Below are 13887 nucleotides of genomic sequence, written 5' to 3' on the forward strand. Positions count from 1 at the left end.
TATTCTCGTCACATCCACCACACAGCCGAGTCCAGCGAGTGCTGAAGTAATGGCATTGGCCAGTCACCTTCTCCATCACCTTCTCCATTAACCAGACCATGTAGGAAGGCTGTGTGTTGAAACGAGGATAAAACACTGACTGTAATGATACAATCATAAATTGGTAGCAGTTAAGTTCAGAAAGATGGATGTCTTTTGCAGAAAAGTGGAATGGACAGAGAGACTTTGAATGTGCTTCATCTCTCTCTTTTTCCCTCCAGTACTTACACGCACATTCACACATCATCACTATACACACTCATCCTTGCTCATGGAGCGGGAGACTCAACCATGAAATGAACATGAGCAGCGTGAACTTTGACTGGCATTTTCACACAGCGCCGGGATTTATGTGGCTCTATATATCTGAAAGAGCTCCCGACAATAAAGAATAACCCGACGCATACCGAGGAGGCGCCGTAAGACGAGTTAACACAACCCATCTACTGTCACACAAACACATACAAACACACACAGAGAGGCACACATACTGTCACATAGAAACATACACCGAAACATAACATTAAAGTACACTGGTGCACACACACATACACACACACACACACATACATACTTTTCTTAACCTTTGAAGTCAACAGAGCATGCATGCTCTATTCCAGCAACACCTTGCTTCACATTCACACAGTTTCACTCATTCAACCCTCGGAGCTGCCTAGTACAACCAGTCTTCTGCTTTAAGTCATTCATTTTCCCAACAAACATTTTACAGAGATTTGATATGCTTACTTTTCTAACTTCTCAGAAAGGCTGAAAGATATTGACAAAAAAATCTAATTGCGATAATTTAACAGAATATTGCAATTGCGTTATAAACTGCGATTCATATAATCACAAGTTTTTCTTGTAATAACATTTTTAGAACTTTAAAATAGTTTTGAGGAAAAGAAAAAAACCTCTACACCTTGTTTAGAAAATCCAGTTTGGATGCAACTCTCTCTTAAGCAATTAATTGCAGCCTCTGCGATTTGCGACAGGCCAAACACTGGCAACTGTCTGAAATGGCAGGTGAGAAAGAGCGGCTCCATAAACATCTGCCTGGTTAAGCAGACTGGGAAAACAAACAAGGCAATGTCAAGTCAGACTCAGCCACCATACTCCAGTGATCCAGTGTTTGCTGTGAGGAAGGGAGCCACGCCCAGACAGCCTGGAGTTTGCTGTCTGCAGATCCATCTTGGCAAGGATACACAGCACTGGCATTCTCTTTCAGCACATTGCTATAAGCCAGGCGATTTGTCTGCTACCACAAGGCCTGCTGTCAATTGACTGCGTTTTATGGAGCCAGCGGGAGATTACCTCCAACTCAGTGCTCCTCAGTCTCTGTGCACCGCCTTGGAAATTTATCTCAACAGCTATGTTTTTCCAATAGTCTGAATCAGCCTCAATAATGGGCTGCAGTCTGCCTGGATCGTGTACGTCTCAGTTCACCATGACATATGGAGACAAGCAGTAGGAGCTGCCTGACAGCATAAAGCAAACACACACACACACACACACACACACACACACACACACACAGACTCACACAGACTCACACACATGCACATGCACACACACGCAGGCGGTTCCCCCTAAATTAACAAGTCAAACTGATTAATTCCCACTGGTTACACTTCTTGTTGCATTTGTGTTCTTTGCTCATTGACATTTCTGCCTTTGTTGCTCTGTTCTCATGCTCTGTAGACCTCTGCTCTCCTATAACACATTGCCCTGTCAGCCTGGACTGCACATCCATTGTTTCATTGCAGTCTGGCTCATTGTAACACATGATCCTTCACCAAACAGGGGCAAACTCATTCAGACAAGCACTATTATACATGGCGTTGACTCTTCAAATATACCAACACTGAGAAACAACAAAGGACTACAGGTGTTGTCAGATTCTTGGTATTACCTGGTGCTTCTATTCAAAGAATTCTGTCAAACTGATCCTTTATAAAACAAAAATAGATCCGGTCCTCAGTTCTGATTGGCTGAGTCACGTTTGAATTAAAATACTCAATAAAAGGCACACCTGTGGCCGATTATTAAGAGTTACTTTAATTGTTAAGGCAGTGGCACTAACCGAAAATTACCACCCATACCATACTTATGTGTTGCTTAGCAACCATGTTGTTTAGCTACTGTTGAAGAGCTATGTTGCTTGACAGGAAAATGTAGAAATCTGTAGACTCCCGCACACTGTCTTCACTTATAATAATTTAATTGAATGACACAATGTGTGGGAGTCTACAGATGCCTACTTTGTCCTCCTCCTCTGACGCACCTGGCGCATACGGTTGTGCAAAGATTACTTTTTTGTTAAGCTTGACAGGAAAATCACATTTAATTATTGATTAATAAAAATGATCTTGAATATTTGCATTTTTTTATTACAATGGTGTGTTACCACCGCTTCATAAAAGCAATACACCACTTTATAAAAGTAATAAGCCACTTCAGGCCGTGATTCACAGAGATTTCAGAAGAGCAATGAGGTTCTGTCAGGCATGACGCTTCACGGACTCTTGTGGCTTACTGTTTAATTTTCTCATCAGCTCGTTATAAGGTAATGGAGCAGCTCTTCTCTTCACTGGTTAGTTTGACTTTTTGAACCGTGGCTCTCCATGCCTTTCTCCTGACTTGAGACTCAGCCACAGAATTTTTAGAAAGTGACCATGTTGACGGAATAGCTGTTATTTAGGAAAACAGGTGGACCTTGGCTATTTGACTAGCTTCAATGAGAGAGGCACTGCAAACTTCACAATAACTGAAGGCGTCAGACCTAATTCCCCGTTCTAAGCAGCTCTAAACAGCTCTGCTCAACTTGACAGGTAGCTGAGGGAACATCTGGACGCCTCTCTGTCTACATTACAGTGGCATGCAGCCGCCCCAGATAGGGCCAGATGGCCAGAGGAGGACACATTCATGTAAAACCTGTACATATGTGTGTGTGCCTGTGTATATGTATGTGCAGGTGTGTTGGAGAGCACAGATGAATGCATATGTGTGCATGTGTTTGCGAGTGTGTGTGTGTGTGTGTGTGAGACTGAGTGGGCATCTGCTGGGGAGCCTCAGTCAGCTCCTGTTTCATCTTGCCCACTGTGGCTCTGCTCTCCCGAACAGCCCGGCGTGAATGGCAGTTATTCCAGGTGGAGGATTCCTCAACCTCCTCCAACAGATTCCCCTGTTTTCCCCCTGATGAAAGGTGATAAGCATCAGCCTGAGTGCTGCTCAGTGCCATGCAGACCCGTCAGCCCCTGCATCTGCGCACCCCAAGCCCGTTTCCTGCACCCTGCCTCATAGCAGAATGCAATTTCCTCTTGTGATGGGGATAAGTGATGGAGTTCGGCGGCAACACTGGGGTCAATCCACTTTCAGTTCACTCAGTTAAAGATGTGAATTGAAACTGCAATATACATAATAATGACTGGGCCGTCATTCCAGGCCCCGCGGTCGCCTTGAGGTTAGAAAAGCAGGCGTATAACAGGAGAAGGTCGGCTCGTTCGAAAAGCAGGACCAGCTGGGAAAACCTGGAAGCGGGAAAGTGAATGAGAAACGCTTTCCTCTCCTTTAACTACCACTGAGGTTGTTCCAGTGTCAACATTAGAGGGCTGTGGTTGTACTGCGCAGCTCCCAGGTGGGAATGTCTGCAATTGTGTGAGTGTAAAGCAGGGTGTTGGTGAAAAAGAGCTCACTTGCACAGTCAATATTCCCTGGATAAATAAAGGCTGAAAAATAGCCTTGTCTATATATATATATATATATGTATATATATTGAATAAAAGAACATCACGTGGTAAAATATTAACCTTTTTTTTGTTCTTGAGGAAAATATACTTCCTTGAGTGACTGAATCAAAACATGAATGACCGGCAATTGGTTTTTCTTATGTGTCCACTGTGAGTCCAAAAGAATTGAACATAATGCATACAAACACCAAACAAATTGGTCACATAAAGAAGTAGCTGAGAGCTGCTGAGAGAATGAATGAATGACTCTGTGGAGGCGTGAGGCAGGGTGGGATCTGAACGGCTGCATACTGCTGAGGCGCACGCAGACACAGTACAGGAGGAGAGAGAAGAGCCATGACTGATGCCTGTGGTCTCTGCACCGCTTGACACCAGATTATTGCTCTGCGGTTTAATACAGCACACATGCCATAAAGCAGAAGTCACACTGCATGCGGGGATGAAATGGAGGCACCGCTCAGCCCAGGGTCTCCTCTATCCTCCCGTCTCTTCTCTCATTTCCTCCCATGCTCTCTAGCAGGCACGCACACATGCACCGCTGAACAGGCACACACACACACACACACTATAGAGAGCCTCGGGGGCTCAGGTGCTTAGAGGTGAATAGAATGATATGGTCATGCTCTGTTTTAACTCTACCCAGCTCCAGTTTCACGACCGGAGGGAGATTTTCACACAGCCCCTTTCTATCCCTCCCTCCCTCTCTCCCTCCTTCCTTCCTCTCTCTGGCCATCCGTCTGCCAGTCACCCTGTCCTGTCCTCAGCTCTCCTACAGTGAGCCTGGCAGCGTACACCTGTTCCAGCCCAGGTCGGCCCCCTGAAACCCTAACCCACCATAAAGACTGGGAGAACTGACAGAAAGGTCGGGGGTCAGTCAACAAAGGAGAGGTAACACCCCCCCCAACCCGCCTGAGAAACAGTAGCCAGCCAGGTAGATCCGCAGCCCCTCCACCCATCCGCCAACACCAACACCCACCCCTCCTCTCTCTGTCTCTCCCTGACTTGCCCCCTCCCTTGCCCTCTCTCTCACACACTCACTTGCAAACACACCCTCTTCTACACACAGTGCCATCAGCTACAAAGCAGAGGTCCTGCTGGCTCCTTGGCCGTGGCAGCCAAAGCCTCTGTCCCACTGCTTCTGTGAAAGTTATACAAATCTGTAGGTGGGCAGCGGGAGGGGGCTGGGTCAGGAAAACGGACGGAAAGCAAGCAACATAAAGTCCAACACATGGTTCAAGAAAGCAAAGACTAACTCATTTACACCGTATTACTGCAGCAGAAATAAACACTGACACAAAAACAAAGATAAACAAACGCATATCGTACAATGCCACACACTTTTTGGCCCGGAAACATTTGTTGAATGACGCAGTGTTAAGTAATTTCCTTTTCTCCATACTTCAGGAAACAAAAGAAATTTGTAACACTTAGATGGATTCGCTGTAGTACTAACAACTCTGGACTCTGGATCAAGGGTCAAATAGGGAACAAAGTAGTAACAAAACAGACATGAAGCAAAATGTGTTTTTTGTGATAATAGTTTTGTCCCATTGTTAAACATTCAACATGAACAACGTCCTGTAACATGGGGCCACATGGTACAAAAAAAATCCTGCAACCACATTCACAGCCAGACTCACACATAACCATCTATAATAGGTTCAGACCTATCAAGCATATATTGATAGTGCATGGTATTCATTATCAGCTGGTGGTGTGCTCACTCCCTATAAAACTCTAATAAAACCCTGTTCCACCTAGATCTCCATAGTGACCTGGTTTCCCTGTGGCCAGAGGTCAAAGGTCACCAGAAAGGTGAGGCCTGGCTGCAACTGACCTCAACCTCCAACAGCTCAACTTAATCCTAATCTCCAAGCCCTCAGAGCCCTGCAGGACATTCTCTGTTAATCAGTCAGCGCACCACTGCAGCTCGCAAGGTCCCACACTGATTTTATATTCATGTGTTAGTATTTATGAGCGGGTGTTAGCTATGCTGGCCATATCATCTTGCATTCTGTGCCACATTTCCAAACCCTGGTGTATCTGCCCTTGCCATCCACTTTATATTCCTTAGCACTCCCTGGCTAGCTATACCATAACACAAACGTATATTTAAAAAATGGAAAACATTTGAAAATATTCCGGGTCCCAGCCAATAATCAGTGAGAATATATAAGGCCTTTGAGGAAAACAAACACAAAGTATTCTCAGCGGCAGTCAGTGATGTAGTTTTCTGCGCTTTCAAATTGTTCTTCGGGGATTCTTTCAACGTGAGCAAAGATGCAGCCCCTTGCATATTTCATCAACAAACTCGGGTCTTTTTAACTCCCTCTCTCCCCGAGCGCTGCCTCTCTCATGGTTCGGGGGATACAGAGAGGGTTCGCCTTTTCAAAAAAGATATCAAGTGACAGCGCTTCTGTCTAAGCTGTGACCGAGGGCTTGAGCCGCTCCAGCCTGGCCATGGGTGAGGAATTACAGTCCTTACAGGTCACAATAACTCCAGGCTACAGGGCCTATACAAACCTAATGGCCTATTGTTGTGACTGACAGTCTCTTTAACTTTTTCATGAGATGGCTGATGGCGCGCACACAAAAAACGCTTTCCTCTCATTTCATCTCATCGGCACGCAGGACCAAAATACTAAGTAACCCTTTCAGGTCAGAGGCATAGGAACGGGGGAGTTACTATTTATGAGCTGAGGCTGGATCTAAGCCAGCTGTATAGTCCTGTGTATCTGTATCTGTGTATGGCGGCTGACTGTTGACAGAACCTTTGATTACAGCAGAGGTAATTGGTTACTTTGAAGTTGAGGTTAGCCTTTAAGAGATCATCTTTCCTCATATCATATCTCACCTAGCCGCCATGTCCAGCCACATTAAGCACAGTGTATAATTGTTGAATCCAGACAGTCTGCTATTCACCATTGAAGTCACTCGTTACTGTAGGTTTTAATTATGCGAATCAAGTGCATTAAGTGGGTGAATGCCTTTGATTAGCGGTGAGAATAAAGTCTGGAGATTGCCAGTGTCTCCACTGTTTCTGTCTGTCCTTTGTGCAAAGGGCATCTTCCCAGGCTTTTTTTTTTTAATTGTCTGCTGTCTGAATACCATAAAATGTGTCAAGCCAGCGGAAACTTAAGGGTGGTAGCTCAAGGACATAATTTAGCAAGTTAATTTGGGGTTGAGCCCCTCGATACATTGTCTTAAAATATTTATAATTAGAAAAGCGCTCTAAATGTAAATGCGATGTATTAAAAGCAATATACTGTAGTAGTATCAGCAATGTCAAAGATTGCACAAAGCTGGCAATAAATACACAAACTAAAGACAAGGAGACACTGGAACTGTTCCTCTGAAAACGAGGCAGGCACTTAAGGGCAGCGAGCGTGAAAAAAGGCTAATTGCTGCCAATAGATGTGGAGGCAGCAGCAGACCATAAAGAAATCACTTGTCATCTTCATTGTTCTAATGCTGACCCAGCGGCTCCTGCAGCAAACTGCCACTGTCCACTTATGCAGCTTCTGTACTAACCACGGCCTACCAGACCTGCAGCTCAGTGCCAAACATAGGCATTTAATAACATGGCAATGTGGCATGAACCACAGAACTGCTGAGGGGGGAAAGACCTTTCTAATCTCCTTACTTCACTAAATATCTTGGGGGACCTTAAGCAGGTTCTTTTAGGCCCAAACAGGAAAACACACAAGCTTGTCTGGAAGGCTTCTCTGTGTATTTCCCAGTGAACTTTCCCTCTCATAGGCTTCGTGTAGAAAAGCACACGCACTCGACCCAAACGCTCTTCCTTGAATTTTATGTGCTAGCTACTACTGTATTCAAACAATAAGTCTGCTGGCAGGGTGAGGGGGTGAGGGATGTCTGGGGACCAAGCTGACTTCCTCTTCACAAAAACGGGACGGCAGGCGGATGGGGAGGGGGGGGAAGCGAGACCTCGCATAAACAGTCTCCGCTCTCGCTTTCCCATGACAGTCGCAGACACAACACTGGCCCAGCCCCGTCCACTGCAACAGGTAGCGTGGAGCTCCTCACTCCCCATGCCAGACGCACCACGAGGCCACGTGAGTCGCCCTACTGACCCTATTCTCTCTACAGAGGAAGCTCTGTGGAAGCGATCAGCCAGAACCACATCCACCCAACGAGGCCCAACAGGTGAGCAGCACAACCCCGACAAGACAATGGCTTTATTATCCTTCAGCTGGACAAGCCCATACCACGACCCTGGTACAATAACAGCACCCTGCCATCACTGTTTACCACCCCGGAATTAAGGCCCAATTTAGCCATCAACAAGTGCAAAATAGGAAAAAGGGGGCAGCTCTCATCCCTCCCTCCATACTTCCACCCCTGGGGGGACCACACAGCACCTGGTGAAGGCCACAAGTATGGCTGGAGGGTCCCGCACTAAAAAGGGGAGGTCAGTTCCCATGGCCAGATAATGGCAGATGGGGGTAGAGTAAATGTGTTTAGGGGGTGGACTCACCTGATACCTGAATATAGATCTGATATGCTTACAATCTCCCACACAGATTAGACCACACATACTGAAATCTCAAAGAGCACACCCAGGTGCTACAGAAATGTGCCCTTGTCTCTCATATACCTGCTCCCGTATGAAAATCAGTTGCTATGGGATTTGGGGCGAAGCCTGAGGAGCTGTAATCCAACCCGAGCTCGAGACCTTCTCTAAAACAGGACAACAAAGGAGAGCAGACCCTAGGGCGAACTCAGCCCGCCACAACAACAGCAGTCTGAGGGCCTATATTTAACAGCGGTGGGAATTGTGGGACCAGCCATACAGGAACACTTTCAATGCACAGCGAAGGTCAACTGGGACTTAACTTCCTCCTCAGTCTCCGACGCGAGCAGCTCGCTTGTTTCGACCCCCTCGCCCCCCCTCCACACCCTCTCCCCAACAGCAAAATAAAGAGATAAGCATTGTTTAGCTAAACAATGGGCCACTTCCAAAGTCTCAAAACCTTCAGTTTTCACATCCAAGGCCAGTATCTGAAGTCAGGCATAGAAATCAACAACTTCACAAGAGGATGAAGAGGGGTTTATTGCTGAATTTACAAACCCTCAACTGGATGTAATCCCAGTGTCCACAGAAATCAATGTTAGGTGCAGTGTGAATCAGGTCAAGTACAGCCAAAAGACAAATGCAGCTCTATAATAATGTCTTGTGACATGTGGTGTTACAGCAGCTCAGACTGCTCACAAAGCTAAGGCCACAGACTTCTGTCTTATAAGAGATGCATGTTCCTTTGCCTTCATATACAGACACATATCAATCATCATGCACTTGTCAATGACTAAACACTAGCCTATGTGTAACAGTATGATTGTTTTGGCCTAAATTTAGAATTGGTATTTATTAGTATTTATTTACTAAATAGGAATGAAGCAGAATGGAGCAATGCAGTTCTTATAGGTAATCAGAACCTGTGGGGGTCTCATAGCCAGAAAAGCAATAGGCTACAGTCTGAATTTGAAATAGAGATGAAATGAGTGGGGGAAAAAAACGTTCTTTCACAAACCTTCAATGAACTTGCATCTGCCAAGGCTAGTGCTTGCTTCTTCAGCTCTGAAACTTTCATCTGACATTGTTGGCAAAGGCTTCCCTTCTCCTCCGACTCGGAGATGGGAACCGACCCTGCGCCCTCGGGGGGAGGCCGGCTGCTGCATCGCGCGTCCTCCGCAGAGTGAAGCCTTTTCCTGGGGGTGATATCGACAGAAGCCGGCGACTCTCCACTTGGACATCCCTCCACCTTCAGCATAAGGAAACGGATAAGTTAATTGTTTCGGGGTAAAAAAGAAACAGTATAGGGCAACAGCTCCAATGTATGCAAGTTTGATGGTGGAGTTGTTTGTCTGTACCTTGACAACCCGCTTCTACAAGAGCACAGACTACCTGCCCAACAGAAATGCAGGCTATGCGCCATATAGTACGACAAGTGGAAAAGTTATAACCTGCATGAGTACAAGCAAATCACTTTTCTATCACTTATTATGCGCTATAAAACACTTACAGTGAACCTGCGGTTGTCAAGGTCTCTTCCATCATGAGTTGAATTGCCCAAAAATGAGTTCATTCTCCCAGATCAAGGTTAAACCTTCAGGAGAACTTCTTCGCAAAATACCAAACTCAAAGGTTTTGCTGGTGGAAAATGCGAGGTAAAGCCATGGGCGAGACTGAAGGTTACCAGTCATCTGTCAGATTGTACGGGACCAGTAGCTGCTGATCGTGAGGAACATGGTGTGAGTCCCATAACTTTACAAGCCGCGGAGCAGTTTTGGTTCAGCGGGGTGCACGGCAGCGCGCAGGGGGCGGTAGTCCTGCTGGAATGGGAGGGCTTCGAAAACTTTCTGGCGCAGGATGGGGGAACTACACGGGGGTTCAGGGCTGTTATTATGCCATATAGCCGGCTGGTTAGTGTAGGGAACAGTGATTTAAAGGTAGACTAAAAGGTGGGCAAAACAAACTATGACTTCCAATCGGTGATCATCACAAGGACAAGGCAAATAACCACCAATATAAACAAACCCAATTAAATAATTTATTTATGCCGCCCCCCACCCCCAATAGACCATAGGCTGTCTTTATTTGACTTATATCACTGTATAAGCCTACTTATTATGATGTGTAGTCTTAATTTCATATGCCGCAGATTTCATTTTTGGTCTATCAGGACTATAGCCTACCCCTATGTTAGAATAGAATAGAATAGAATAGAATAGAATAGAATAGAATAGAATAGAATTTGAATTTTGAATTTAACTATGAATTTGAATTTCTATCATTCTATCTGTCTTAATTTTGCATTTGAGCTTTTTGTTCAATGCAGAAGGTGTGATTGCTCAGTTTCAGAGCACATTAGCAACTGTTGCCTCTCCCTGCAGCTGCAGGACTGTCGCTGTGTGGTTGGTGTTGCTCTGGCGCCATCCTCTGGCGCGTGTAGGGAGCAGCCTTTCTCGCAGATTTGGAAGGGCGGGGGGGACGAGGTTAAATATTTAATTTGTAAACTTTGAATATTTCATGTGGATGATGTAAGCGGCGGTGGCCACATGCGCTGCCTCCCTCGACATCTGAAACGGTCCCCCCTCTCCCTGGCCTCACACGACCCGTTTAGGAAAACCTACAGTCTTTTGTCTTTTGGCGGCGCAACTGGTAGCAAATTATAGGCGATCTGACGGGGTTAACTTTGAGAGAATGAGGTCAAATGTCTTCTCCAGTGCCATCAGAGTTGGGAACTACGATTAAGATAATAATTAGTCCATATAAATCTTCGCATATCCCACAAGCGCTCCTACAGTGAGGCATCAATCATATTAATTAAGTGACTTCTCATTTATTTGTGCAACCTTTAGCAAACTTTTGGCAGCCTAATTACGGCTCGACAAATCTTTAGTCCAAATGCTTGAAATTAATTATTTACTGGCTTATCAGATAGTTGCCTATTTGGTGCTGTAGTAAAATGATGCTGTCATTGCCCTGACGCGTGCTCAGGAGCTTGTCCTGATTTCTATTGGCCATCACCTCTCCGCGGAGCTGCAGTTTTTATAAATGGAAATAATCACTGGTAAAGATACCTGTGCTTTTGTCTGCTGCAAAATTAGCGAAAAGTGTTGAATAAGACAAATTGATCATAAGAGATGTCCGAGGTGAAGTTTGACACCAGGAGGGGATTCACTGATGCGCCGTTCACGCTCCTGAATCCCGGACAGTCAAAGGCAGGATCCGTTGTCAAAGACACATCAGTTGTCTTTCTTATCAGTGTTTCCTGTTCATTTCATATGCAGTGATAACACCAACACATAAGATCATATTTTTGAAATTATGTGTTTAAAAACAACACACATGGACACTCTTACCTTTGTCTTTCTCTTTAGTAAGTGACTTGTAAATCCAAATATGATATCGGAGTCAACGAAGAATGTCCCCAGGTCTATGAGGCTGGGGTTGGGCTTCCCAGCTCCAGAAGACCCCGATGAGTTTGGTAAAGCCATGTGGGATGTGTGTGTAGCAGCCTATATAGTATTCCACACCTTGGGAGCCTATTTGATTTGTAGAGCCATCTAATTCTTAATCTTTCATACCCTCCAAAAACATCCAAAAGGTATAATCCGGACATCCAGTGAGTCAGAGAGAGCGCTCACACGTGCGCGTATAATAATCTTCTCCAATTTCCAGTGGTCCGAGAAAACAATATAGAGCGATACAATCCATCCAGAACGCAAAAAGATTTACATCCACTGAAATACTTTTTTAGCCATCCTGGGGCTGCTCATGCCTCCTGATCTTTCAGCATTGCAGGTCTGGGAGCGGAGGACCACCTTTTGCAGCTGCTCTCTGTTCTCCAGCCTCTCTCTCTCTCTCTCTCTCTCTCTCTCTCTCTCTCTCTCTCTCTCTCTCTCTCTCTCATTCAGTCACTCATTCAGTCGTCCTACCTCTCAATTCCCCTGTCAGTCAGTGATGCGCTGCTCTCCCATCCGATTTGCTGCTGCATCGTATACAGCCAGCCCCCACAAGAAGCTCCAGAGATGTAAAACACAATTACTTCAAATCCTGGCCATAACCAATAACGACACATTCACCATAATATTCCTAGAATGTTTCTATGGGGACTTATAGTGTGTCTGTGGTACTCAATAGTGAGTTTATAGTGACATTATCGTGCTTTATGGCATTTTCTTTATCTCCTATGGTACCACTAGAATATTCCTATAATACTCTAGCAGGATATTACATATAGTTTATATGTTTGCTGTGATATGTATATAGTAGGCTAGGCATATCCTCCTATTTATCATAGGATTAGTTGCTTTGCTTTGATTTATTTTTTTTCTAATCAGAAATTGAAGCACATTTGATATTGAAGTTTGAACATTTCATCTAGCGCAGTCTACCTGGAATAGTGTCAATATAATTGAAACCAGTGCTGTTATTGCTGTGCGCTCTGCTTTGAAATTAGAGCGTAAACCAATATTTGAATGAAACTCTTGTGTGAACACAGAGACATTTGTTTTATATAAGATGTTTGCAGCCATTGTCACCAAGTAAAGTCACTGATGTTTAAAGTCCCTTTCAGCCGGTAATGTAGCTGAGATTCGCCTCATGATTGCTTCTCGGTATTTCATGAATAGGCCAGTTAAACCTTGTTATCCAGTAGATTGAATGGGTTAGGTCAGTGAGGTAGCTGTGGTTCAGGGGATCGGTGAGCGACCTCACGATCCATTATGTCGATGTAATTAGGCTGATTGGACAGTATAGTTTATTAATGCACAGAGAAAATGTAGTTACTGTCGGTTACTGTCTTTAACCCTTCAATACAGTACTGGGCTTATTGGTTTTGCCCTGCAGGTTCTTCAGCTGAGGACCAGGGCCCACTCCACAACAAAATGAGGATTAGTCTAATTTTACTTTCTCATTTGCAAGAAGTTAGCACTAAGAGAGAATGTAGGCCTATAATGACTATTCTGATCAGAGGTTTCTCTCTCTATAGACAGATCTTAATACAAAACCTTTAGGCTACCAGATGAGGGTCTGTGCTCTCAAAGCGTATCGATCTGATACGAAGAAGTTGGGTAGATTTACTTTCTTTAGGAATTGCAGGTCAGGGATGATGAACAATAAAGAAAATTAAAGATGCTGTGGCAGCTGAGTGGACGTGGTGAATAATACATATTCCAGTGATGAATAAATTACTTTTGATCCCACAAACACTCCGCAAACCACAAACTCCCCCCTTGCCCTCACTCACACAGGAACACAGTCAACAGCAGACGCGCGCGCACAGACACACTTTTTTGGGGGGTGGGATAGGGATTGTCAGTGGACCGATAATTACAATCCATAGTAAAGATGATTTACCACGTCCGCCACCCAGTTCTCCCCTCTCGAGGAGGTGCGGGTCGCCCGACCGCTGATGAAATTCCAAGGATGAGATCCCACGGGACAGTGCTGCTACATCTGCTGCTCTTACGCACGTACAGGGAAATCGCTCTGGGCATCTCATTAATGCCACTCCAATATCTTATCCTATAGCCTGTGAAACCTTTGCAGCCTCTCCGGTGCATGAACGGG

General features: G+C 45.1%; 1 protein-coding gene across 1 annotated transcript in view; it reads right to left on the reverse strand.

Moving 5' to 3' along the window:
* The window catches only part of kif26ab (kinesin family member 26Ab), a 68618-nt gene extending 58597 nt beyond the window's left edge, over positions 1–10021 (reverse strand). The window contains exons 1-2 of the mRNA XM_078289408.1: positions 9833–10021; positions 9341–9571 (exon numbers count right to left, since the gene is read on the reverse strand). Of these exons, the coding sequence (XP_078145534.1) occupies positions 9341–9571; positions 9833–9895 (294 nt within the window). The 5' untranslated portion in view covers positions 9896–10021. The remainder of the gene's footprint in view (positions 1–9340; positions 9572–9832) is intronic.
* Between the last annotated feature and the right edge of the window lie 3866 nt (positions 10022–13887).

This window comes from Centroberyx gerrardi, chromosome 17, assembly GCF_048128805.1.
Source record: "Centroberyx gerrardi isolate f3 chromosome 17, fCenGer3.hap1.cur.20231027, whole genome shotgun sequence".
In the NCBI taxonomy this organism is placed as follows: domain Eukaryota; kingdom Metazoa; phylum Chordata; class Actinopteri; order Beryciformes; family Berycidae; genus Centroberyx; species Centroberyx gerrardi.